This window comes from Primulina eburnea, chromosome 4, assembly GCF_022965805.1.
Source record: "Primulina eburnea isolate SZY01 chromosome 4, ASM2296580v1, whole genome shotgun sequence".
Taxonomy (NCBI): Eukaryota; Viridiplantae; Streptophyta; class Magnoliopsida; order Lamiales; family Gesneriaceae; genus Primulina; species Primulina eburnea.
Window position 1 is genome coordinate 2,165,253 of NC_133104.1, and position 26,726 is coordinate 2,191,978.

The window sequence follows — 26,726 nt, forward strand, 5'->3', positions numbered from 1 at the left end:
TATGTCTCGAGATGTTCGGACAGTGATCATAATACGAAGACACAGAAAGGATCTCTGATCATTTATCATACTCTTCTTTTACCGCCCGAGCTAAGCTAAGAACCTGGGTTTGATTGAGTATGTGCTCACATAATCATCTCCTTAGTTATTGTATACTAATGGATGATTTATACAAGAGAACTTTCTTCATCCGGGCTGATTCTCGCCATATATGGCCTCCCTTGGTTTCCCAATCTTTCATACTCAGTTTGAGTCCAAGGGTGACTTGGGCTCTTTCCGGAGCATCACGTATTTTAAAAATGTCATATATAGATTATGTTTGGTAGTCATGATAAGGGAATGATTATCATTCCCTTATCTCACGTTTGGTTCGTTTTTTATTAATCTATAGGCCCTTGATTATGATTGAAAGCTCACACTATTCATGTTATTTGTGTGATTAAATATCCCTCCTCAAAGGGTGTGATAATTAATAATTTTTGAATAATGATCATGATAAGATTTTATATTGACCATAATATCCTTGAATTCTTTTCTTCAATATAATATGAAAATTAAAATTAGTGAAAATTTAATAATTAATATAATATTTAAGTTTTTATTATATTTTTTATAAATTAATTTCATATATTTTATTTATTTTCAATCATTTTAGAGAAAATAAATTGTAATGCAAATCTATCTTAAATTAAAATTTTATAAATGTAATCTTGTTAATTAATTTTTTTATGAAAATAAATATTTTTTCAATTCTAATTTTTTAATGATTTAAATTAATTTTAATAAATGTAAATTATAATTATAAATATTTAATTGTCTATGTAATTATTTTAAGAATATATATTTAATTAGTATTTGGGACATTTTGGTAATTACAATAAAATTTACAAAATCAATCAATCATTTTAAAATCATACTAAAGACCATGTTATTTATCCCACCATACTATTAATCCATATATCTCATTTTTTAATCACTCTAATTATTAATCATTTACTTATCCTATCAAACGTACCAAACGGAGCCATATAGTTCAGTTAGGTCTTTAAATTCAAAGACATGCATTGTGTGAAATGAATTCATCGACCGTTTGATTCGTGCATTTTGTATCAAACGTTGGTGTGTGTAGATTTGTGCAATACATTTAAAAAAAAAGTAATATAGCTTAAGAGTCGATAAATTTTGTTAAAGTTCGAGTGCACTCTTTTATTGGACAATGTCCCCTTTCTTATCTGATATACACCAAATCAACTAACCCAAAATTTTGAATTAATCAAATTAAAGGAATCAATTAAAATATTCATACCAGGATTAAGGAAATGAAAGTGACCGAATAATTGAATAAACCATTTTGTCATTTCCCGTAGGAAAAAAGTGCAACTGCCTTTTGGGTTTTGTCTACTAAGATTTTAGACGCTTTGGGGTGTCGTTTTCCTTTTAATTAAGCCCCAAAAACAAGTGTTAATCACATAATTAGCTTTTAAAAAGAAATTAAGCCCACGACGTAATTGTGGATTTGATCGAAGGTTTTGGTTATGTCATTTGTTTCTTGATTTAGCCATAAAAAGTGCATTTCCTCCTATCTGACAGGTTACGTGGTACCACCGGTATGTCATAAAGGTTGATCTTCGGAGGTCATGGGGGAATACCAGTGGAGCAAGTACGAGAATTAGGACAACCTTTTCACAATTAAGTGAGTATCATGTGAGATCGTTTCACGGATTTTAATCTGTAAGACGGGTCGATCCTATTGATATTCACAATAAAAAATAATACTCTTAGCATAAAAAGTAATATTTTTTCATGGATGACTCAAATAAGAGATCCATCTCACAAATATGACCCTTGAGACTGTCTCACACAAGTTTTTGTCTTTACAATTTTCTGGGAAAAATTGAAATGGAAAACAACTTCTCCCTAACTCATGAGGTAATTTTTGTTGTCTTGTATTTATTAATTTTTGGTAATTTAATTTTTTTACCCTTGGAATTATCAATTATCTGTTTAATCCTTTAAGGTAATTCTCAAGATAAAAAGAGGGTCGAATACTTATATTATTCCACAAACATCAAGATCAAATAAATAATGTAATACTATCTTTTCCATATTTATAACATATCGTATGGAAATAATAAATAGTTTGAAACAAATTAATGTGAAGCCTAAATTTACCAGAAAAAAAAATGAAAAACCAATCGGTTCCAACAAGAAGTCAATAAATATGGTTGGGAATAATAAATGGCCTAATGATGTATTTTTGCCCAAAAATTAATCCTCTAGCTTCTAAAATTTTATGTAGTATTAAAATTCTATATGGAAGCCAACTACTTCCATTGCAAGTGGGCATTGCAATGGCCTCCAAACTCCAAAATCTTCTAATTCCATTTTCAAAATTCTAAAGTAAGGGACAATCCCTATTAACCATTGTAATAAAAAAAAGAAAAAAATCGAAGGGAAAAAAGCTTTCATTTTCACTGTTGAATTAATTGTACTCAACCACTTAGCACTGATACAAGTCATTGTTACTGATTTAAATGAACAATACAAAATTTTATTAAAAGTCAACTTTTAGTTAATTTGATAATCACACCTATAATATCTAATATTATATAATATTGCATAACTTATGCAGCAATTTCACGAAATTCCTAACTAGGTTTAGGACTTTTTTGCTTTTGAAATTGAAATATTTACAGCTAAAAGTGAAAAGAGGAGACCTAGAGGTGAAATTATACTATAAAATATTTAGACAATTATAATTTTCTTTAGTTAATCGAAATTTTATCCAGAGGATTAACAGAAGTTGATGTTTTTATAACATATATTAATATTTATAATTGTTTACTACTGATTAAAGTAAAATTATTTAGAGTAACTGACATATATGTGTCGATAAAAAAAAATTATACTTCAAACAATATCATTTACTTACAACTTCATATTTTAAATTTATCTGTTGGACATCGATATAGAGTTTAGAGAGGTGTATAAACTTGTTCTTTAGTCCGTGGTTTTTGCAAATGATGATAGAATTCTGTTAGAGATTATAGCTTATCTTGTTCAATAGTAAATCCAGCAGATCACAATAATAAGTATGAAAACGATCCGATGGAGTACGGTAAAACACAATAAAATAGTAGACAATAAAACATTGGTTGTTTATGGAAGCTCGAAGATGAAATCTTCTACGTCTCCCCTTCTTCTGTTTCCAGAAAGTATCACTAAAAGACTTTGGAATTTACAGTACAACACTTGTACACACCCATTTCGGCAGGACTTATTCTTTGACTACTGAAACTCTTAGTTTCTCAACACGATAAAATAAATACAGCAAAGTTTTGGATAAGACTATTTTCCAGTTTACATTCTGGAAAAGACTCTTTTCCCGTTTACAAACTCTTCTCAAATATATAGTAACGTGAATATCTTGTAGAGAGAGTAAGAAACAGTCAGCACAATATGATCCCAAAATATCAGATAACTATTATGAAGTGTGTGCTGCTTTTCTGTATATTGAGCTTGAAGATGATAAGTAGTTCTGAGTGCTCAAATTGACATTCGTATGATAGAGAATGTAATCGTTGTTGGGTAACATATAAACGTCTTTGATCCTATGTATTTATAGAGGTCTTGATTCCAACTTCTATAAACAAAACAGCTTTTTTGATTTATGATAGAGTCAGCTTTAATACCGAAAAAGATTCCTGCAAAAATCTTCAAAACAATCAGTCTTGTTTCATACCAAAATTGGTAAGACGTATTAAATGATTTTGTTCAGTATTAATGATGCATTTAATACTTGTATTAGATAAAGTAACGATAACATTTAATATAGTAACGATCAAGTAAAATAATTTGGTTTTGGATGATAAATTTCATTCGAAGTGACAAATAGTCTCCTCTGTCGATATTCAAAATAACATATATTTTATCTTTGGATCAAATGTTTGCAACATTATTTTTTTTTTTCTGAATTTGTATAAACCAAAAGAATTCAAATTCCCTAAAATTAATCCATTTCAAGCAATTTTCAAAAAGAGATCAATTAAACAATAAGGTGAAAAGACAGCTATTTTTTGATATTTTTATATATTTGTAGGCTTTTATCATATGAAGCAGTTTCAAATACAGTGTTGAATCAATTAAGTTTTTTTGATAATTTAACAAATTGAATGATTTCAAAAAAAAAAAAAAATAAATTGAATCAAACTGAACTGAACATGATCTAAACCAAAAGTTTCATAAGACAAAATATGTTTGAAACTCAACTTATATAAAGGTCTGGAGTAAATGAAGAAACATTATCTGAAGAATCAGTTAAACTACTCAAATTTACAAAGTTGAATTATTGGATAAAGTCTTGCGTACCAATAGTCTTTGAATTGTTAGCCATCTGCGAGCACTACCTATGATGTACGAATGATTAGAAAGGTTAGTGACGTGAAAAAAAAGGATTAACGACTATTATATTTGAAATATATATAATATGAGCAGGTCTCATGTGAGACCGTCTCACGGATCACAATCTGTGAGACGGGTCAACCCTACCCATATTCACAATAAAAAGTAATACTCTTAGTATAAAAAGTAATACTTTTCCATGGATTATCCAAATAAAGATCCGTCTCACAAAATACGACCCGTGAGACCGTCTCACACAAGTTTTTGCCATATAATATTTGATTTTACTGATAGTCGAATACAAGTTTATAAGTAGAGAAACTTGTAAATTAGTTAAGATATCTGGAATCATCACATAAGTTCAAGTATTCAAACTTTCAATAGTCCAACTGCTTTCAAGATTTCTTAGCACACATCATAAAATCAATTTTTGCTTAATATTTTCATTTCGTAATATTTGCAAACTGACAGTTAGTGTTCTGTTCAGTGTTGTTTAAATAAGTTAAACTAAGAATTTCAGTTAGACAGTAATAAAGCTTTACTGAATCGGGTTATTCTTCTGGACAATCTAATATGATAATTTTTTACACCCTTCTAACAAATCACACTCTTTTAACACACGGATATACTAGAGCAACTCCAGATTAACCATGAAAAATCACGCACGCATATTCTTGGGAAAAACCATTTGATTTCCCGCGAAAATTACAGCTTTTAACTGTAAAATAAAACAACCCAACACTCTTTTTTCGATTCAGTTTTTACTGCAAAATTCTCGAGAAGTACTCTGATTTTTCTTATATTTATTTAACGGAGAATATTGTTTGAGTGTGGAAGTTTCTTTGAAACCATTGCTCGTCTCCGAAGACTGAAATCCAACAACTGTGAAAGTGTCAAGTTATAAGAAAGTGAGAGAGAATGGAGGAAACGAGAGAGATACAAGTCAATTGCTCAAAGCTATTTTGCCCCAGAAATAGTCAATTCTTCCTCCCATATTTTAAGTATATATGTAATATAGTATAACATATAATATAAAATATTATGGTCCATCTTCCAATTTTGTTGTGAAATTTCTGATTTTTAGTCACTGAGACACTTTGTTTAGTGCAAAGATTGCAGCTTTGTGAGATTTGAAAGCGGAGCGTAACAACTGAAATTTGTGGGTTTTGCATGTCGTTTGGTTTTCTTTGAATCTCTTTCGTGTAATCTCATAGTACTCTTGCTTACTTTTGAGTCCCTTCTTTCTTTTAGCTATAGTTTAACTTATACATCGGAAGCTCGGATCAAACTTTATTGCCCTTTTTCTCATATTATAATATATTTTTTGGCCTTTCTGACAACTGGGTTTTTGAGGTATTGGACTTGAAACATCCTTTTGGGGCTGTTTTGTATTTCCTGGAATTTTTTTCCTAAGATTTTGGTTGTTGGGGGAGAAGTTCTTACTTTTGACTACTACTAAAATCCTGGGAACTTAATAAAATCACCTTCCCGTGAAAGGCCTGCCCTATAAAACTCTATTTCTAGTTCAGAAAATCTGATATTTAGCAGTGGAAGTTCAAAAATTTGATGTTAGTACAGTATGACGAGAAAAGGTAGAAAAAAGAGGCTACATTTCCGCGATATCTACTCGTTCAAACGTGAGAAGGGATCACCTAAAGATGACCATTCAAAGATTGGTGGGCCAGGTTTTTCCAGAGTTGTGTACTGCAATGAATCAGATAGTTTAGAAGCCAATCTCAGAAACTATGCGACAAATTATGTTAGGACGACCAAGTATACAACTGCAACGTTCTTGCCTAAGTCTCTTTTTGAACAGTTCAGGAGAGTGGCTAATTTTTACTTTCTTGTAACTGGTTCTTTGTCCTTCACTTCTCTAGCACCTTATTCTGCAGTCAGTGCTATTATTCCTTTAATCATAGTTATTGGAGTAACCATGGTCAAGGAAGGAATTGAAGATTGGAGGAGAAAGCAACAGGTATTTTGAATCTTGTGTGTTTTGTTCCTTCACATTTTGTCCTTTTTTTAGCTTTATAAAGTTTGATGGTGTTATTGTTATTTAGTGTAATTATTATACTTTTTGGAAGCAAATGGAGATTATATGCTTATGTTTATTGAAATGATTTAAGGTAGTTAGATTTTAAGGTATATTAATTGTATGCTCAGATTGAAAAAAATTGTTGATCTGAATAACTAGGATATTGAGGTGAACAATAGAAATGTGAAGGTACATCAAGGTGATGGAGTTTTTAAGCCCACCGAATGGAAAAAACTGAAAGTTGGAAATGTAGTTAAGGTGGAGAAAGATGAATTTTTTCCGGCAGATTTATCGTTGCTCTCATCAAGTTACGAAGATGCTGTCTGCTATGTTGAGACTATGAATCTTGATGGGGAGACAAATTTAAAACTCAAACAAGCATTAGAAGTTACCTCCTCTTTAAACGAGGATCATGAATTCAGCGATTTCCGGGCAGTCGTTAAATGTGAGGATCCGAATGCTAACTTGTACAGTTTTGTTGGAAGTATGGAATTCGAGAACCTACATTTTGCTCTTTCTCCTCAACAATTACTTCTCAGAGGCTCAAAATTACGGAACACCGGTCATGTATATGGAGCTGTTATTTTCACCGGACACGACACAAAGGTTATTCAGAACTCAACTGGCCCTCCTTCTAAGAGAAGCCGAATTGAGAAGAAAATGGACCATATTGTCTACTTTTTATTTAGTGTTTTGTTCTCGATGGCTTTTATAGGATCGGTTTGCTTTGGTGTAATAACTAAAGAAGACTTGAAAAAGGGACACAAAAGGTGGTATCTTAGACCCGATAATTCTAATGTTTTCTTCGATCCAAAGAGAGCTCCAAAAGCTGCTATATATCACTTCTTGACTGCCTTGTTGCTGTACAGTTACTTGATTCCGATTTCTTTATATGTGTCAATAGAAATTGTTAAGGTCCTTCAAAGCATTTTTATCAATCAAGATCTTCATATGTATTACGATGAAGCTCACAAACCTGCTCATGCCCGCACCTCTAATTTAAACGAGGAATTAGGCCAAGTTCATACAGTACTTTCGGACAAAACCGGCACATTGACTTGTAATTTGATGGAGTTTGTTAAATGTTCTGTTGCTGGTACTGCATATGGACGTGGTGTGACGGAAGTTGAAAAGCATTGGCGAAAAGGAAAGTGTCTGCATTGACAATAAATGGAGAAGATTACACCGGCATTCCGATTGATAGTCCTAAAAGAACAGTAAATGGAGAAGATGACTCCGAGATTCTGGTTGATAGTCCTAAAAAATCGGTTCTCAAAGGTTTTAATTTCGATGACGAGAGAATCATGAATGGGAATTGGGTAAACGAGCCAAACTTTGATATTATTCAGAAATTTTTCCGGGTGCTGGCAATCTGTCAAATGACCATACCTGATGTTGATGACAAGACAGGAAATGTCACATATGAAGCTGAATCACCAGACGAAGCAGCTTTTGTTGTTGCAGCTAGAGAATTGGGCTTTGAATTTTGCAAAAGAACACAAACAAGTGTATCTGTAAATGAATTGAATTCAGTTTCTGGAATTATAGTTGAAAGGTCCGTTTATTTAGCATGCCTTGTAGTATTGTACTCTGTGATTCTGTCTGATTGAGCTACAATGGTGTATATTCGTAAAGAAAATTATGATGATGCAGATCGTACAAGCTGTTAAACGTTTTAGAATTTAACAGTTCCAGGAAGAGAATGTCTGTTATAGTAAGGGATGAGGAGGGGAAGATATCGTTACTCTCCAAAGGGGCTGACAGGTTGGTTAATCTTTTGACTTGGTGCTCTTTTTCGACGCTGAAGTTATTATATGCTATTACTTTTTTGTCATAGTTAACCTTTTTCGTGTCTGAGCTCTCTGTTCTGTTCGGAACCATTGCAGCGTCATGTTCGAGAGACTCGGTGAAAATGGAAGGGAGTTTGAAGAGGAAACCAGAAAACATGTGAATGAGTATGCTGAAGCAGGTTTAAGGACGTTGATACTTGCTCATCGGGAGCTTAGTGAAGAAGAATATAAAACATTTGAAGAGAAGTTTTCGGAGGCCAAGAACTCGGTCAGTACAGAGCGTGAGGCAATGATCGATGAGGTGACTGCGAGGATAGAAAAAGATTTGATACTTCTTGGTGCGACAGCCGTTGAGGACAAACTTCAACATGGGGTCGGTTTCGAGACATTCATGCCGAATTCTCATAAGTTAAATCTTGTCATGAGATTTTTCCAAGATTTTTTTTGCCATTGCAGGTTCCTGAATGTATCGACAAGCTTGCACAAGGTGGAATAAAAATATGGGTTTTGACAGGGGACAAGATGGAAACTGCCATTAATATAGGGTATATTCTCATCAGGGTTCTTGTAAATTATATCTAGGCAACAGTACTTTTAGGTGCATGTCTCATTGTAAAAATCAACTTTGCAGCTATTCTTGTAGCTTGCTCAGACAAGGAATGAAACAAATCACTATCACCTTGGAGACTCCAGAGATCACTGCTCTGGAGAAAATCGGTGAGAAGGATGCAATTGCTGAGGTAAAATCAAGTTTAAAATATTTTTAAGATTGCCGTCATTTAACTGTGAAATGGAGAAACGACTTGGAAACAAAAAGTTAATATGATTAATTTGTTGGGTTATCGTTTTTCTCGTGTCCAAATCGCAGCGGAAGTTTTAAAATTTTATTTCGACAATCAAAATATTTGGAAACTCATATGATTTAAATAGAATAAACATTATTTATAGGCGGCTGAATCGACTAGGAGCGAATTTAGAATACACAGTGTTTACAAATCATGAGCTGCATGATCGAATTACGATTCATTCGTATTAAAGTATGATCTAGGACTTTATGTATTCTGATTGCATGAGTATACAAATAAAACAAAATGAAAACACAAAAAAGTTAAATTATATTAAAATAAAGATTGAGTCAATAAATTTTCTAGCCAACTATTGACTTGCAGGGCATCTACTCTGACGTAATGGACTGCATTTCATCTTTTTATTAGGCTTTGAAGCAAAACGTGCGCCGGCAGATTACTGAAGGGATGGCTCAGATTGATGCATCAAGCTCTGGGGTGTTTGCGTTAATCATTGATGGGAAATCTCTGACATATGCATTAGAAGATGATATCAAAAAACCATTTCTTGAACTTGCCATTAGTTGTGCTTCTGTAATATGCTGCAGATCATCTCCGAAACAGAAAGCACTGGTGAGTTGTTTCCTGAACAAATTTCACCCCTCCTTGATAAAATATTTGGAACTTTGAAGTAGTTTTTCTTTATTTGAGCTTTAAAGGTAACGAGGTTAGTCAAAGAAGGAACAAAGAAGACGACTTTGGCCATCGGTGATGGAGCGAACGATGTGGGAATGCTTCAAGAAGCAGATATCGGAATTGGAATCAGTGGATTTGAAGGAATGCAGGTGGAGAACGTTACTATATTGTGTTCACTATCCTGATTGCTCGATAAATTGATTAGTTTCACCTTTTTCTCTTGTATATTTCTTCCATACATCAATAGGCGGTCATGGCAAGTGATATTGCAATTGCTCAGTTCAGATTTCTCGAACGCTTACTTTTGGTGCATGGACATTGGTGTTACCGAAGGATTTCTTCGATGGTAAAGTTTATCAAACTTCAGCATCAGTTTAAAGATATCATCATTCTTGCGCCTTCCATTTTCTTCTGTGGGTGCAGATATGCTACTTTTTCTATAAGAATGTTACGTTTGGTTTCACTGTCTTCTTATACGAGGCTTATGCATCATTCTCTGCACAACCGGCATACAACGACTGGTTTATGTCCCTTTACAACGTATTCTTCACGTCGTTGCCCGTTATTGCACTAGGAGTCTTTGATCAGGATGTATCTGCTAGATTTTGTCTGAAGGTAAGATATTTTAGAGTTTATGTGGAATATCTTGTCTAATTAAAAATATCAACAATCACCCTCAAGCCAGAGAACCACAAATAACTGGGTTGCTATATGATTTGAAATAGTACTACACGCTATAGAACTTTTGACACACGTTCAACATTTCATTACAGTATCAGACAGTTTTTTAGGAACAAGAAACTAAGAAAATAATCTAGATTCTGAATCAATGTGAAACGGTTTTCTTTCATTGCTTGAATCATGTGGCAGTTTCCTTCGCTATACCAAGAAGGCGTGCAGAACGTCCTCTTCAGCTGGTGCCGTATAATCGGGTGGATGTTCAATGGAGTTTGCAGTGCCATTATCATCTTCTTCTTCTGCAAAGAGGCCCTAAGTCTCCAGTCGTTCAAAAAGAACGGTAAAATAGCCGAATACCAAATTCTTGGAGCGACCATGTACAATTGTGTCGTCTGGGTCGTAAATTGCCAAATGGCGATCTCCATAAATTACTTCACACTAATACAACATATCTTAATATGGGGCGAAATCGCCATATGGTACATCTTTTTACTGGCATATGGAGCTATGCCTCCCAGTTTTTCAACAACAGCCTACAAGGTTTTTGTTGAGTCTCTTGCTTCAACTCCTTATTTTTATATTTTAACGCTCTTTGTGGTCATCTCGGCCCTCTTACCATACTATGTGTATAGAGCAATACAAATGAGATTCTTCCCCATGTACCATGATACGATACAGTGGATCAGTTACAAGCGTCGTTTAGGTGACGCTGAGTATAGTGATATGGTGAGACAAATATCAACAAGACCTACATCTATCGGTTTGACTGCTCGTTCAGTGGCAAGAACGAGCCCTTTGCGAGATATGCCGCCGTAGATAGCGATTACTTGTGAAAATATGATCATGTATAGAATTGTATGGTTTCAATGTATCATATGTTGTACCAATCAGCTACATACTGGCTCCATTACTTTGTAAATTTGGACACTAGAATCCATTCAACTTTTCCAAGTAAAAAATGGATGGTTTTGTCATACATTTAGTTAGAGAAAATAAGCAACTTTTGTACTATATATTTAGGTATTACTAAATGCACACTTTTTGGAACACTATTGGCAGTAGCTTTAACATAATTTGCAGTTTATCCTTAATCATGAGCACCAAAAGCCTAACTATACAAAAGAAAAAACCCATTTATAAACAACATTCAATTAGACCAATTCACCATGTCATATCCATCATCACCAGCCATTTCATTTCTCCAGATGAGACTCATGAAAGCCAAAAACCAAAGAAACAAAAGAAGTTATCATACATACCAAATAATAACAAATTCGGTAAGCTAGGAGACCGTGAGTCCGAGGTACTCAACCCCGGATCGTCCCAAAATGATAGCAAACTCATTGAAGCTTATGACACCATCACCGTTTGTATCGGCCTCTTGCATCATGTCGCTTAGCTCGCGATAAGTCAAGGGCTGTCCCATTTTGGCCATCTGCCCCGCCAGCTCTGCTGCTGTTATGTAACCATTTCCGTCACGATCAAACGACCTAAACACCTCCAAGAGTTGATCCTGATTGATCAAGACTTGTTCGTTTAAGTCAGGTAAAATGGCACCCACCAATTCGTCGAATTCGATGGAGCCATTGCCATTGGCATCCATGTTGGCTAACATGGCATGGAGTTGGTCGCCGGTTGGTTTGAGGCCAAGGGACCTGAGGAGCGCCGCTAGCTCGAGCTGCGTGAGGCTACCGTCCCGGTCCATGTCGAACCGGTCAAAGATGTCTTTGAGTTGTTTGAGTTGCTCGGATTGGATTTTGGCCATCATTTTGGCGTTGGTGTTGTGGGATGAGGAGGATGTTTTTGTTTTGTTGGCTTCGGTTGGTTTTCGGAGATCAATGTTTGTGGGGTTGTGCTTTATTTCAACATCGGGTGGACGAATGGTTCAAAAAGAACTTTTAATACTAAATTCTTACATAGTTTTTTTTTTCTTCCCAAAATCATATTCCTCTTCTACAAACTATATAATTTTGAATAATTTATTCGGACCGTATGTCACAATCTTCTTAAAACACTTACATCGATCATGTTATAATTTTTAGTTGTAAGATTTATTCTAATCTCCTATGACACACTGCAAATCTTTCATTGTTTATTGACAAAAACTTGTGTGAGACGGTCTCACGGGTCGTATTTTGTGAGACAGATATCTTATTTGGGTCATCCATGAAAAAATATTACTCTTTTATGCTAAGAGTATTAATTTTTATTGTGAATATCGGTAAGATTGACCCATCTAACAGATAAAGATTCGTAAGTCCGTATCACAAAAGACTTAGTTTTGTCTATTTAGCTCCTCCAGCCGCCGCTAGGATAAATGTAGCTTGGTCGGTTATGGCAGGCTAATCCCATTATTCTCGATCCATATCGTTATTATATGTAGACTTTCTTTTCTTTTCTTTTTTTTTATCTATTTTATTTCTTTATATTTTAAGTACCATTCAATTTATCTATTTAGAATTTTATTATATATATATTCTTTTTTTTAACTATATTATATATATAGATATTCTTAATCTCACGAGTTATTAATTATTATATAATAGAAGTTACATACTTCACGATGATATGATATTGTCCAATTTAGACGTAAACTCTCATGAATTTGTTTTTTTACGTTACCCGATAGGCATCTTATATATATTTCCAGTGAATATAAAATATGTCACTAATCTAGATTCATATGAACAATGAAATCCAAATGATATGTTTGATAGGAGGAACTGCAGGTTTTTCATGACAAAGAATCAATATAATTATTACAGTGTATTGATGCCAAGGGAAGTTGAAGAGCCGAAAACTTCAATCAAATGAGACCTAAAATCACCGTGATCAATCTCCTCAAGCCCTGCTCCCCACCCCAAAACAAAATTCACCCTTGTTCGAAAGATCAACCAAAACCCGATCGACCTCGTCCATACAACAAGCACCTAACCGTAATGTTCCATATGTAAAGAATTCTTCCACTTCAATCCTGAAGGAACAGTACCCTTGGCTTCTCAAGCTATCTTCATCATATCCCATTACTCCGATCTGCGTAATCTTGGTTCCTCTCTTTCGGATTCGCAGTTTCTTGGCGTATTGTTTAGCTTTCCTCGGAAGTTTTTGAGGGAGTTTGAGCAGTAAGAAGATGAGGATGTGTGCTAGGTTGTGAAGCATTGTTTTGCAAGGAAAGGAGCAGCTGCTCCCAGCATGATAACTTGCAGTCAAATTTTCATGTAGATACTTAGAATGTATTCAGACATGACTTGAATCCCCTTCCAATGTTACATGCAATAAGATTTTAAGTTCGTTCAAGAATTATTTTGGCAAGTGAGAAACTAGAAGAACTTTACAGAACTTAAGAAAAATCATAGAAGGCAAGCAAATTATATGTTTTAATAATGCATAACCTGTTTACACTCAATATATTAGTACACAATGCAAAATTATACAAATCAATGAAACTGGAGAGGAAAACTGGATCGACTTTATTAGAAATAAATGGTATGGATACTGCTCAAGACAAAAATGTGCTCTTATTTACAGGGAAAAAAATGAACAAATGATATATATGACTAAACCTACCTACTTGAAAAACTTAATTCATATATATATGAATATCAGATAATCCGAGAATACCACCAGTTACATTTGAGGCAAGAAATATTCAGCTTTCTTGGTTGGAAAAACTTTGGAACGTCGATTCGTACGAGCTATTTACTTTGTTCGCTTCGCTGCTCCAGCTATTTTGACTGAAGAAATCTGTGCTATAATCTCGACTGCCAAATGCCATTCTCTGGAACAATCTGATTTCTTCGGACTCTCGTGCTGAGTTAAAAACTTCCCTATCTCCAACCTTCATGCCATTAGACAAGTCCACGCTGTCGAAAGCTCTCACGATCTGAAAACGATTAACGTTTCGAGAAAGTTTGTTAAGAGTCTACATTTGGGTTAAATTGACATGTTTGATGTAAATGCGATTGTTTCATACCTGTCCCATCTTGGGTCTTTTGGCAGCTGAATGGCGCACACAAGCCGCTGCAGCTTCAATCATACGGAACATTTCGCTGTCAACGTAGTTTTCTTCGAGCCTGGGATCCACCAGCCCATCAAATTCTTGCGTCTCCAGTGCGTGACTAAGCAGAGGTCGTGCCTAAAACAGGAATAAATGGTTATTACAAAGGAATGCACATTTGATCCGACATTATATTTAGTTCCTAATATCATAACCATTTCCATATACGATTATAACTTTTGTGGACTTACCCACTCGACTAGGCTCTCCTCTCCTAGAGGCTGAGACGTATCTACCGGCTTGCGCCCAGAAATCAACTCCAAAAGCACGACACCAAAGGAATACACATCGGATTTTTCAGTCAACTTCCCACTCGATGCGTACTCAGGAGCCATATATCTGAAACAAAGCAACCACCGAGTGTTGGGACAAGAACAAGGTAACACATGCAATCTATTGCAACCGTTTAGCTTCCATTTAGAATGAAGACTTCTGGATTACCACTTACCCAAATGTCCCCATTACGCGTGTGGTGATGTGTGTATTAGCGTCCATGGCTAATTTAGCAAGTCCAAAATCGGAAACCTGGAATATAGATGTTATACAGATGTTCTGAAAGAAGAAGATCAGAGTTATATGGAAATTGTGCATACCCGAGCATCGAAATTGTCGTCGAGAAGGATATTTGATGATTTGATATCTCTATGGATTATACGAGGGTGACCTGATCATTAGTAAGACACTAAGAAAACTATATACTTTTTCCTTTATGACTGATAAAAAGCGAGACAATATGCATGAACAGGCTTACAATCTTCATGAAGGTAAGCAATTCCGCGAGCTGCACCAACGGCGATCTTCACACGAGTAGCCCAATTCATAACAGGCCTACCTCGACCTGCAAATGAATATGTGGCAAAAAATCAATAACCATTTCATTAATGATCCAGCCCCAATACCAAGAACTAAATTTTACCGCGGAGTTGGAAATGGAGAGTATTATTGGGGACGTATTCGTACACAAGAAGCCTTCTGTCTTCAGAAATGCAATAACCAACTAGCGAAACCAAATGGCGATGGTGTATACGACCTATAATCTCTACTTCTGATTTGAATTCTCGCTCTCCCTGTCGTCCACCGATCTTTAACTGCTTGACAGCTACCTCTCGGCCATCTGCTAGTCGTCCTTTGTAAACAGAACCAAATCCACCTTCCCCCAAAAGATTTTGGGCTGAAAATCCATTCGTGGCCTCGACTAGTTCCTCATAGGTGAACCAGGATCTTGAATTTCCAAACCCACCTGACTCATTGGGTGAATGGACAATGCCGATACCCAAGCCAGTTCCGTTGCTGGATGCTGATGTCTGCACCTTCAACACGCTGGAACCTGGTCATAAATCAGAATATTTCTTTAATCATTCTCAAGTTTCGACAATTAAAAGGTCAACTTTTCCGAGTGATTCTTGTACATAAATGCAAAACAAACTAACCCGATTCTGGAGAAGTATCAATGGTGGTAGGCAAAATATGACCACCATTTTGCCCGGTCGCCTTTTTCTTGCGCTTCCACACACAGCATGCTGCAGTTCCAAAAACACCAAGAAAGAGGATAATGAGAACCAGAGCAATTGCCACAGTGCCTCCGGTACCGATTCCTCCACTACTTGGGGATTGTAAGTTGTTCGGCGTGTTACCGGTTGAATTGTTCGTGTTTGGGTTAGCTGGTGGCTCAAGGGGAAATGGAGGAGGAGAAAAGGACGGTGGGGGAACGGTGGATGGAGGTGGTGGTGATGCTGACAATACAGGTGGCGGAGATAAAACTAGAGGAGGATTTGGAGATGGTGTAGATGCTGGCGGACTGGGAGGTGGCTCAGAGATAGGTGGTGGTGGAGGGGGTGAACTTTCAGGAGGTCGGCGTGCAGGTGGTGGAGGTGAACTATCAGGAGGTCTAGGTGCTGGCGGTGGAGGTGAATTTCCAGGAGTTATAGGTGCTGGCGGTGGAGGTGAATTTTGGGGTGGTGTGGTTGATGGTGGGGGAGGTGAACTTTCTGGTGGGGTTGAAGTTGGCGGGGGTGGAGCATTTTTAGGTGGCTCAGGCGGTGGGCTTTCATGGACTGGAGGTGGGTTTTTAACCGGAGGAGGTGGTGAAATGGGAGGATCAGAGGGTGTAGGAGGTGGTGGCGAGCTGGGCAGTGGAGATGCTGTTGGAGGAGGTAGAGTAGGTGGAGGACTCAAAGTTGGAGGCGGCGGAGATGCTGCGGGTGGTGGAGAAGCCGTGGGAGGCGATATCAATGTCGGCGGAGGGGGACTCGGTGGTGAAATGGTGGTAGGTGGCGGAGATGAGTTCAACTGAGGCGGCGGTGCACTAGAAATATCTGGCGGAGGTGGACTCACCGAAGGAGGGGATCCCGGCGGCGGCGGATCAGTAACTGCAGGTGGTGCAGGTGAATCATTCTGCGGTGGCGGTGCGTCCGGCGGAGCACCGGGAATCGTAGAATTTGGTGACGGAGATGAAGATGACATCGCCCCCAATCAACCAATTCTCACCATTTCAATTGCATTATCTCAAATTCACATTCCAGGCGATCAAATTATTGAGAAACACAGTCCCTTCTTACCCAATCAAAATCACTTCAAACTACAAATTCAAATACAAAAGAATCAATCTTTCACGCCACAAGCCAAATCTTGATCAAAATTTCAAATCCAAAAGCACAAAACCTTCAATCAGTAACTCGAATTCCAGCTTTTAAACACACAAACACGCAAAACCCAGATCATCAAATCTCTACAATCCAAACGAAACTATATATAATAATTTCACGTGCAGAAGATTCTTCTTTCTCATGTAAAAACAAGATTTTAAATTTCCCCCACTGTCAAACTTTTAACACAGCTCTCATCAGCAAAATTAGAGATTTCTGATGTCTGATGCAGCCACTTTTGATTATTTCACATAAATTAGGAAGCTTCCTCTAATTCTTTGAACGTTAAACCGTGTGTCAAAACAGAAAATAAATGATACAAAATCAGCAGCATTCAATACAAAACAAGTAGAAGGAATTTAATTTTCCAGCTGTTTGAGTGTGAATTTGTCGTTATCATCGTAATTCATATTATTAATAAAAATATGATTGTATGCCTCGTGGAGATTATCATGCTTGCTTGCTTACGTTAAACGTCGAAATCAAGAAGTTATCATGTCCCAGTGGGAACCAAAGTTACGCAACGCTGCAGGTGTTGCATAGAGGGTCAGCGCCTTCGTATTTAACCATTATTTTGACTTTTTTCTGGTTTATATATTATATTATATATGCTCTTTTTTTGGATCCATTTACCATTTCTTCTGGTGTTTTTTGGCAATATTTTTAGGAAAAGTTCCAGGGTTGAAGTAAATAAACTCTTAGCTGTATAATAATTAACGAAAAAATTTATGTGAGACAGTCTCATGAGTCTATTTTGTGAGACAGACTTTTTATTTGAGTAATCCATGAAAAAATATTACTTTTTATGCTCAGAATATTACTTTTTTATTGTGAATATCGGTAGAGTTGACCCGTCTCACAGATAAATTTTCGTGAGACTGTTTCACAAGAGACATACTCATAATTAATAACATCGAGATTTATACGTAACTCAACCCAAAATTATCTTAAAGAGATTATTATACAATTTCATGTATATTGAACATAACTGAATTTAAAAAAACGTAATTCAGCTGCTGTGAATATTTAAAATTATTTAAGAGTGATGATAAATATTAAGATCGGATCTTTCTTCATATTCATTTTTTAGGAAAAAATAATTAATTAAGCTAGAGTTTGCATTATAAAATAGATGCAAAAATTTATGTGAGACAGTCTCACGGGTCGTATTTGTGAGACGGATCTATTATCTCGGTCATCTATGAAAAAGTATTATTTTTTATGCTAAGAGTATTACTTTTTCTTGTGAATATAGATAGGGTTTATCCGTCTCACATATTAAGATCCGTGAGACGATCTCACATGAGACTCAGTCTAAAATAGATATAAAAAAATTGTTTCTTTTTTCTTTTATTGAATCTTTGGTTTACCTACGTTTTAGTTTGTCTTATTGTTGCCATCTACTTGTCATGTCCTGATTTTTCATTATTTGACTTTTCAATCGAACTATTTGAATTTGATCAATTTGTATTCTCTAAATTGTTGTGAAAACTAAAGCAGATTTAATCGAAACGTGTCGGAAAAAAACTTTTAATTAATTTTGAAATCTTATATATTCGATAAAATTAACTTAATTTTTTAAATTTTCTCCACAAGGAATTCCAAATTGATCCAAAATTAAAATTATTTTGAATTAAGAACTGGCCATCAAATATGTAAAATCATAAAATTTTCTACCCATGTATTTGAGTCCGCCCATGACGTGTAAATGTAATTGAATAAGCCGCTGTCTCATTCCTTGGAAAATTAAATGAAAATGAGCTGTCCTAGAATTACGTTTCCTAATTTACCAATGGATGATAATGAAATTATTTGGTATGAAAGGAAAATTCCTTTTTAAAATCTTTACAAGTTTATAAAATCTAAAAATATATTTACTAAAAAAACATAATTTCGGCTCTTTAATTTGCGCTCTTTAAAAAATTAATAATAAGTACATTTACTAGAAATACAACTCTTCATACCAAATTCGTCTTTCCGTCAAAAAATAAAATATCTTTCCATCTACATTATATTCTCAATCAAGTTTTTCAGATTTCTTCAATAAATCAAATTATATCACCGGAGTGTTTCTCCGTCATGATTTGACGAGATTTTGACTGTCGGATAATTATTTATAAGTTTTATTAAAATACGAGAGATTCGTGTGATTTAATGGTATCGAGACATGTAAATGAATTAATCATGTGCATGTATGCAAATTATTACAAATCATAAATTCTCTCTGAAGATTTTAAATATGAAGAAATTAAAAGGACGTCGCTTTCTTAAAATTTATATATGTTCAATAAATTATTTTTAAAGAAATACTATAATTATCATGCATGGCTGTTATTTTATTCCATTTTGAAAATAACAATTTATTGACTAAAAAAAAGCCAGTAAATCTCGAAAATCCACGACTCAGTCCGCAAATCACCATCGCTCGGAGTCGTGGTTTACTAATAAATAAGCATAAAGTCTTCAATAAAATATAGGTTTTGAATTTAATATTTTTATGTATGATTTTTTTTTTTGCTTTTGTTATATAGTTATGTTAGACTAGTTTTTCTATTCAATATTCTTGATTTTATATTTTATTATTTTTATGTTTTTATTTAATAAAATGAGTATGTCTCTTGTAAGGCGATCTCACGAATCTTTATCTGTGACACGGGTCAACCCAACTGATTTTCACAATAAAAAATAATACTTTTAATATAAAAAGTAATACTTTTTTATTGATGACCAAAATAAGAGATCTGTCTCATAAAATTCCGTGAGATCATCTCACATAAGTTTTTGTCTAATACAAATAGTGTTATCCCGGAGAAATATTTTTGGAAAGAAAATTTGGTGCGACGTTGGAAACCAAAAATGGTTGTTGATATCTGGGTCTCGACCTTTGTAATAATTAGCAATTCACGTACACGATAATTCGAGTGGATAGATTTTTAAATTAATAATTATTTTTAAATATTTACGTTATTGATTATGATTAACAAATTATTCAGTTATTTTTCAAATTTATTAAAATATGTTCTTATAATAATTTTTATTTACTGAAGAAAGAATAGTTTTGTTTATTCATTAAAATGATCAAAATCAATTAACCAATAGAGTGAAATGTGAAAAGTTCAATTTCATGAATGAATTTTACATAAATTTGGATTATAGTTTTAACAATAGATACATATTAGTTATATTAATATATTTTAAATGTTTTCATTGTTAGATGAACTCAAAATTCATTAATATTAACATGAAATGTTATATAAATATGTAAAAAAAAAGTGAAGTTACGATATTGTTTATCTAAAATTACAAAATTTATTTGAAATAGATGAATTTGAAGTCAATAAATTTGAATTTTATGATATTGTTTCTCTAAAATTATAAAAATATAATTTAAAATCAATCGATCCAAATGTAACATTGAAAGGATAAATCTCAAATTTATTGTATCCATTAAACTTAAAAATTAAAATAAAGGATTTGAACTTCCCCAGTTATCTCATTAATTTTTTTTTTTCTTATATCTCAAATCGACATTGTTAGGATCAAGCTCTTACCTCTATGCTAAAATCAAGACACAATTTTATTTATTTATACCAACGACAACGCAGAGAACACATATACCTCATATTGTAGAATATGAGGTATTTGAAATTTGAAGTCAATAACCACAACAGATTTAACCACAGAACCCGAATATATAGTCGCATCAGCTGAAACAAAAGAGGTTGTTTGGATGATGATTTTTTTTTTTTTACAAAATTTGGGCGTTATTCCTAATGGATGAGGTCAATCCCTGTGTACTACGAAACACTGATATCGTTGCGTAAGCAAAAGAGACAATGTCTCATCAGCGATCCAAAGATATACTGAGAAATTTCAGTATCATCCGAGAGATTGTGGAGAGATTAGACATATTGGTAGAGAGAGTCGCTTCTGCAGATAATATTGTTGATCTGCTTGTGAAGCCACTGGCAGGGCCATATTTTGAAAAGCATCGTGAAGCACGAGTTCAAGATTTATGAGTATTTGGCTATAAGGCAAGTGATATATTATTAAATTAGGTGTCCAACAAGCCGAATTGTGACTTGAGTTTGACTCTTATGTAATAAATAATTTTTATTTAAATAATATTTTATGTTTTAACAAATTATGGCATTAAATTTATTTGTATGTCCATGCAAGATGCATAGATAAAGTCATTGAATACGTTATGGTACAATGAGGTCATACATATCACGTCAATCATGAAACACATTTTAAAAAGTTATTGTATATGCTAAACTCGTTCTAGCCGATTAAACCGCCTAAAATAAGGATCGATGTCACTCGAGTTCGAGACTAGCATCCGTGATGTTTAATTTCATGTTTCATTAGTAAGGACATGAACATGTTTAATCATATAGATGGGTGATCAAATGATGAGTCAATGAACAACCATCCTTTGAACTTTCCAAGTAATTATCACTTATCGAGTGGATTAGTTTGCAATCATAGTTGTACATCATTATTCCTTTGACCCAGGACGACAAAGAGGCTCTACATACTAGTGTTGCATTTTGACTCGTTTACCAACTCTGTGAGGCTCATTAGGTGGAGGGATTCAGTTTACTTTCGACATGCATAGGAGCTTATACTTTGTTGTCGGGTATTCACCTCTCACTCACGAGTGTGAATATCCTAGTCATATGATGAGTTAATAGTGCAAGCAATCTCTTATCATAGTATTAGTCATGCTTTAGGAAAAAAAAATGTTTTCCTAGTTGGACACACGATGCTATTATAATTACTCAAAGATATATCACATAATTATTGAAATCATATACAACTCACGATATACCAATGATTATAGATTTGATCGAAATATATGAGTTGAAGAGACATAACCAATTAATTCTTACAAGCATTATCAATGATACCTTAGAAATCATGAGAAGATGTTAATAAACGCTCCTGTCATGATTAGATAGATATAATTAGAACCAAGTTCTCAGTTCTTGTGATTAGTTAAACGAAATGATTGTTGACCATGCTTCAAATATCTATCCAGCATACGTTTAACTGTTTCAACTTCAACCAAGAACGGATTACGTACTCATTTTGTTCTTGTAATCTCAACTGAGGTGGCAAAACACTTGCAAAAGAAAAGAAGTTAATTACATTTAAAAGTGACCCGTGTGACTCATGTTATTTAATTTTATGATAAAAGAAGATATATACAATAAAATAAAACAAAATAAAAAGAATCAATCTTTAGTAAATTTATTCGTTTATACAGAAACACCAAACCATAATAAATGTATTTTTATACAAACAACAAAGGATATTTCTCATCAAACATACCGCGAACTTCAAACTGAAGGCGAACCCAAGAAGCTCCATTTGTCTAGGAAAGCTAGCCATGCTCCCTCACTTGAGATCCAAGTCCCCTTTTATTCTTTATCATTTAGTTCAATAGAATCCAAATTATCTTTGGATTGATAAGAAGATCTATCGAACTGGATTCTAATAGTGACAACATGAAAACTAGTTCGAAATCACAAAAGATATACCAAACAACACCAGTGGAAAAAAGCACGAACCTATTCCCACAAAGTCTTAATCTGATGAAAGTGCTTGAAATCATATTCCATAGCCAAACTCCCATCCATTCTCTTCAATCTAAACCTCTCAACCAAAACATAGCACCCAAACTCCTTCCATTCCTCACCTCCCTTAAATTCCTCTGTTTTCTTGATCTTTGCCTCCTTTTCATCCCCACCTATCCATCCGCCCCTCTCTTGTTCCCATTTCATTCTTTGCAAGATCTCAACTCTCAGCCCGAAACTCATTTCGCCTCCTAAATTACCAGAACTTGTAAACCAGACAACCCCATCAACTGCATGTCCCTCATCCATAACACCTTTGTTCCCATTAACAAAAACCTCTGCTTTCTCAAGTGAAACGTCGATTATCACTGAGTTTCCACCGTCGTTTTGATGGCTGAAGATCCGCTCCCACCGTTGCTCCAGTGCCATTTCATAGTACATCGATGTTTCCACCTGATTCCTTAGGCTCCCTTCCTTGACAAATATGAAGGGGCAATACCATTTCCCAACAACAACAGGTTCAGATCTAGATAAACTAAGTTGTGGGAGGCGAGCACGAAGCGTGCCGTCAAGGCCTTGCGCTTCGCCTAATTCGAAATGTTTAGGAGTGGTAGCTCTCATTGTCCATCCCTTCCGTCGGAAGAATGAAGGAGGGAAACCATCTGATGCAGTTGAATTGGCCCTGAATTGGCCCTTTGTGCTGCAAAGTGATTCATACGGAACTATCTCAATTTGTTGATAAATGTTTTGTGGGTCAAATGGTCTTGGTTTCACATCCTTGACGCAGCGACAAAAACAACAGTTGACCTTGTCTTCCTCCGTTGAACAAGTGAATACTTCCCTAGATGTTCAACTAAAACAAGTCACATGAAGAAATGCAAAATCAAAACTATGCAAAACAAGACATACCCTTTACGCTTCCCGTGCGGAACGATGGCGTGATACCGGTTAAGATACAAAGGCTGGTTCAGAATCGGAATCAAGAAAACTGGATCCAAAGAAGTACTCTGGTTTTCGCCCGCGCCAGTTGTATAACGAACAGTCAACTCCTTGTTCTGAGGGAATGGAAGTTCTTTCAGTGTATGAGTCTTGCACAATCCGAAACAACAATAGGTTTCAGCTTCTTCATCTTGTACTACTAGGTACCCAGAATTCGGACCATCCGGACGTTCCGACACCAATTCTGGATATCTTCGCAATTGAGAAAGAGGCCGCGTGACATACATTTTTGCTAGTCTTTGATGCGGAACGTTAATGGGTATTTATGATTGGCTCGAACAGATTTGGAATATAATCAGTGAGAGTGTTTGATTTCGATTGGAGTTTTGGCAATTATGACCGAGTCCGAAAGAGAATTTACATGGGTAAAAACTTGTGTGAGATAGTTTCACGGGTCGTATTTGTGAGACGGATCTCTTATTTGAGTCATCCATGAAAAAATATTATTTTTTATCGTAAAAGTATTACTTTTTATTGTGAATATCCGTAAGATTGACCCGTCTCACGAATCTCACAACTTAAGATCCGTGAAATAATCTCACATTAGACTCACTCATTTACACGATGTGGTGAAGAATGGGGCGTTTAAGTTGAGTAGGTGGTACGTAAAGTCGTTGGAATTTAAGAAGTTTGTCCATTAATCAAAATATAATATTAGATGGCGATTTGACAAGAACGTACAAGTGGCAGCTCGAAATGATTATGACTTAAAACTTTCTTTGATAAAGTTTGTCTAAAAACTTCAAATAAAAAAAACTGGTTTTAAAATAAATGATATTATTTGTGCACAAACTAGGAATCGAGCATGATACTAATTAGTTTTTAGATTCGAGTTCCAAGTTGAAATTCTTTTTTTACCGTTTGGAGCTTCAAGAAATGATTATTTTGCTCAAATTTGGTTCCAATTTCAAATGAATCATAATAGTTTAATGCATGTAAATTTGGTTCCAATTTCAAATGAATCATAATAGTTTAATGCAAGTATTGATTGAGGAATCCAAGTGGTCTGGACCAAAAAAATCAGGATGCATGAGTTTAAAGTTTATTTATTTTTTAATACAAAAATTTGTGAAAAATTCATCAATCAATTTTTGAATTAACATTCGGTATCTAATCACGGTTTTTTAAAAATATGACCTGAAAATGCTATAATTTTAGTTTTAACTTAACTCCCTGAACCTGAATTTACATTTTTGTTTTTTTATTATTTAAATAAATATATAATTTTCTCTGCCAAAATTAGTGTCTCTTCTCCATCTACCAAATTAATATCTATTACGAGATTTCAGATACTTGATTTCGCTTTTTGAATACTTCAAATGTATAAAAAAAAAAACTATATTTTCGAGCAATCATTAAAATTCAGTTATTGTTGGTTTTTTCATGAAAAATGAATTATGATGACTTATTCGTGACATTTTATTTTTTTTAAAAAAAATAGTTTCTCACTCATCATGAAATAAGATTAAATACTTATTTTGATCTATAAAGTAACTATTTTGTAGTTCCAGATGTTTGATTTGACTCTATGAATACTCCAAAATTGCAAGAAAATACTGGATTTTGAGCGATCACCATAAATCCAGTCATAGTTGGTCTTTTAATTGAAAATGTCTTAAGATGACTTATTTATGTCATCTGATTTTTGAAAGGAAAAAAAAACATAGTTTCTCACTCATCAAGGAATAAAAAAAATTATTTATTTTGACCGATAAACATACTTATTTTGGGGTTTTAGATATTTGATTTGGCTATTTGAATAATTCAAATTTGTAATAAAATACTTGAGTGTCAAGTAATATTAAGTGACTTTTCATAGTATCATTAATGAAGTTAAAATATAATACTTAAATTTGTATAAAGAGAATCTATTTCGGAATATAAATACTTGATTATACTCCATAAATATTCATATCCAATTATTTGGGAATATCAAAATATAGTTTGAAATTAATATTGCGCGGCACTAATGATGACATTCATGAAGAAAAAATGTGATACATAAATTAATTTAAATAAGATATTATTTGAGTCTACAAATACTTGATTTTACCCTTTAAATGCTCAAATTCGATTATTTGTGATGTCAAAATATATAGTTTGAAGTTAATAATGACCTTTGATGATGAGATTTGTGAATTAAAAATATGATACCTAAATTGGTACAATCAGTACCTAATTCAGTATCACATATACTTGATTTTATCCTTTTAAAGCTCAATTTTGATTATTTTGGGAAGTCAAAAAATATAGTTTCAAGTAATATTGAATGACTTTTGATAGTGTCATTTGTGAAGTTAAAATGTTATACCTAAATTGATACAAATAGTAATTTGAGTCTACAAATATTTGATTTTACTATCTAAATACTCATATCTAATTATTTGGGGATGTCAAAATATAGTTTGAAGTTAATATTGAGTGACATTGATGATGACATTCGTGAAGTAAAATTGTGATATTTAATTATCAAAAATAATACATAATTTGAATCCACAAATACTATATGATGACGAGTGACGACGACGACGACTATTTTATATTATTATTTTATATAAAATTTGTTTGATCAGAGCGTCTTGTTGAAGAGTCCGATCGTTTGAATTATTTTTATAAGATATATTAGTTCGATCAAGCGTTTGATCATAAAAACATTGGTTTTGTGTTTGTTTTAGATGAATACATTTGAAGTTTTTCTTATTCAAGAGGGTAAAATGATTTTCAATTATTTTCTGCAATAATAAAAAATTCAAATTAAATATAATTATGGGATAAAGAAATAAAAAATAAATATTATGAAATTTATAATTAAAAAAGTTAATTAAATAAAGGAAAAGACAAATGTCTTATTATAGTATGAGGCAAAAATTTAAAAATATACGGACAAATTACCATAAACACCCAGGGATCGATTTTGTTTATTGAACTTTTTTTCAAGATTTAAAATTAGGAATAAAAAATTTACCATTTGGTACCATTTTTACGTCGCACAAATTTACTCGCTTACCTCAGGCACTATATGCCTGAAAAATTGTATGAGAATGACGATTACGTCATA

General features: G+C 34.1%; 3 protein-coding genes and 1 pseudogene across 3 annotated transcripts; 1 reads left to right on the forward strand and 3 right to left on the reverse strand.

The window, feature by feature from the left end:
• The first annotated feature begins 5,060 nt into the window (after positions 1–5,060).
• On the forward strand, positions 5,061–11,381 carry LOC140830564 (putative phospholipid-transporting ATPase 9; annotated as a pseudogene).
• A 178-nt stretch (positions 11,382–11,559) lies between these two features.
• Positions 11,560–12,264, reverse strand: LOC140830566 (probable calcium-binding protein CML15). The gene has a single exon (XM_073193946.1). The coding sequence runs from the start codon at positions 12,151–12,153 to the stop codon at positions 11,668–11,670; it is 486 nt and encodes a 161-aa protein (XP_073050047.1). The 5' UTR covers positions 12,154–12,264; the 3' UTR covers positions 11,560–11,667.
• A 1,564-nt stretch (positions 12,265–13,828) lies between these two features.
• LOC140830565 (proline-rich receptor-like protein kinase PERK8) lies at positions 13,829–17,476 on the reverse strand. The gene is made up of 8 exons (XM_073193945.1): positions 15,873–17,476; positions 15,359–15,769; positions 15,194–15,280; positions 15,036–15,106; positions 14,891–14,967; positions 14,634–14,781; positions 14,359–14,520; positions 13,829–14,268 (listed from the first exon to the last, which is right to left on the reverse strand). Exons 1-8 carry the CDS (start codon positions 16,903–16,905, stop codon positions 14,035–14,037), a joined length of 2,223 nt encoding a protein of 740 aa, XP_073050046.1. The 5' UTR covers positions 16,906–17,476; the 3' UTR covers positions 13,829–14,034.
• A 4,834-nt stretch (positions 17,477–22,310) lies between these two features.
• On the reverse strand, positions 22,311–24,029 carry LOC140830567 (uncharacterized). The gene is made up of 2 exons (XM_073193947.1): positions 23,579–24,029; positions 22,311–23,510 (listed from the first exon to the last, which is right to left on the reverse strand). Exons 1-2 carry the CDS (start codon positions 23,893–23,895, stop codon positions 22,664–22,666), a joined length of 1,164 nt encoding a protein of 387 aa, XP_073050048.1. The 5' UTR covers positions 23,896–24,029; the 3' UTR covers positions 22,311–22,663.
• Positions 24,030–26,726: the final 2,697 nt, after the last annotated feature.

Coding starts and splice junctions, on each gene's coding strand:
- LOC140830566 (XM_073193946.1), bottom strand. CDS start 12,153: ATGATGGCCAAAATCCAATCCGAGCAACTCAAACAACTCAAAGACATC.
- LOC140830565 (XM_073193945.1), bottom strand. CDS start 16,905: ATGTCATCTTCATCTCCGTCACCAAATTCTACGATTCCCGGTGCTCCG. Junction 15,281..15,358: donor TCTCCATTTCCAACTCCGCG/GTAAAATTTAGT, acceptor ATTCATTTGCAG/GTCGAGGTAGGCCTGTTATG. Junction 15,107..15,193: donor TGCTTACCTTCATGAAGATT/GTAAGCCTGTTC, acceptor ACTAATGATCAG/GTCACCCTCGTATAATCCAT.
- LOC140830567 (XM_073193947.1), bottom strand. CDS start 23,895: ATGTATGTCACGCGGCCTCTTTCTCAATTGCGAAGATATCCAGAATTG. Junction 23,511..23,578: donor CCGCACGGGAAGCGTAAAGG/GTATGTCTTGTT, acceptor TTGAACATCTAG/GGAAGTATTCACTTGTTCAA.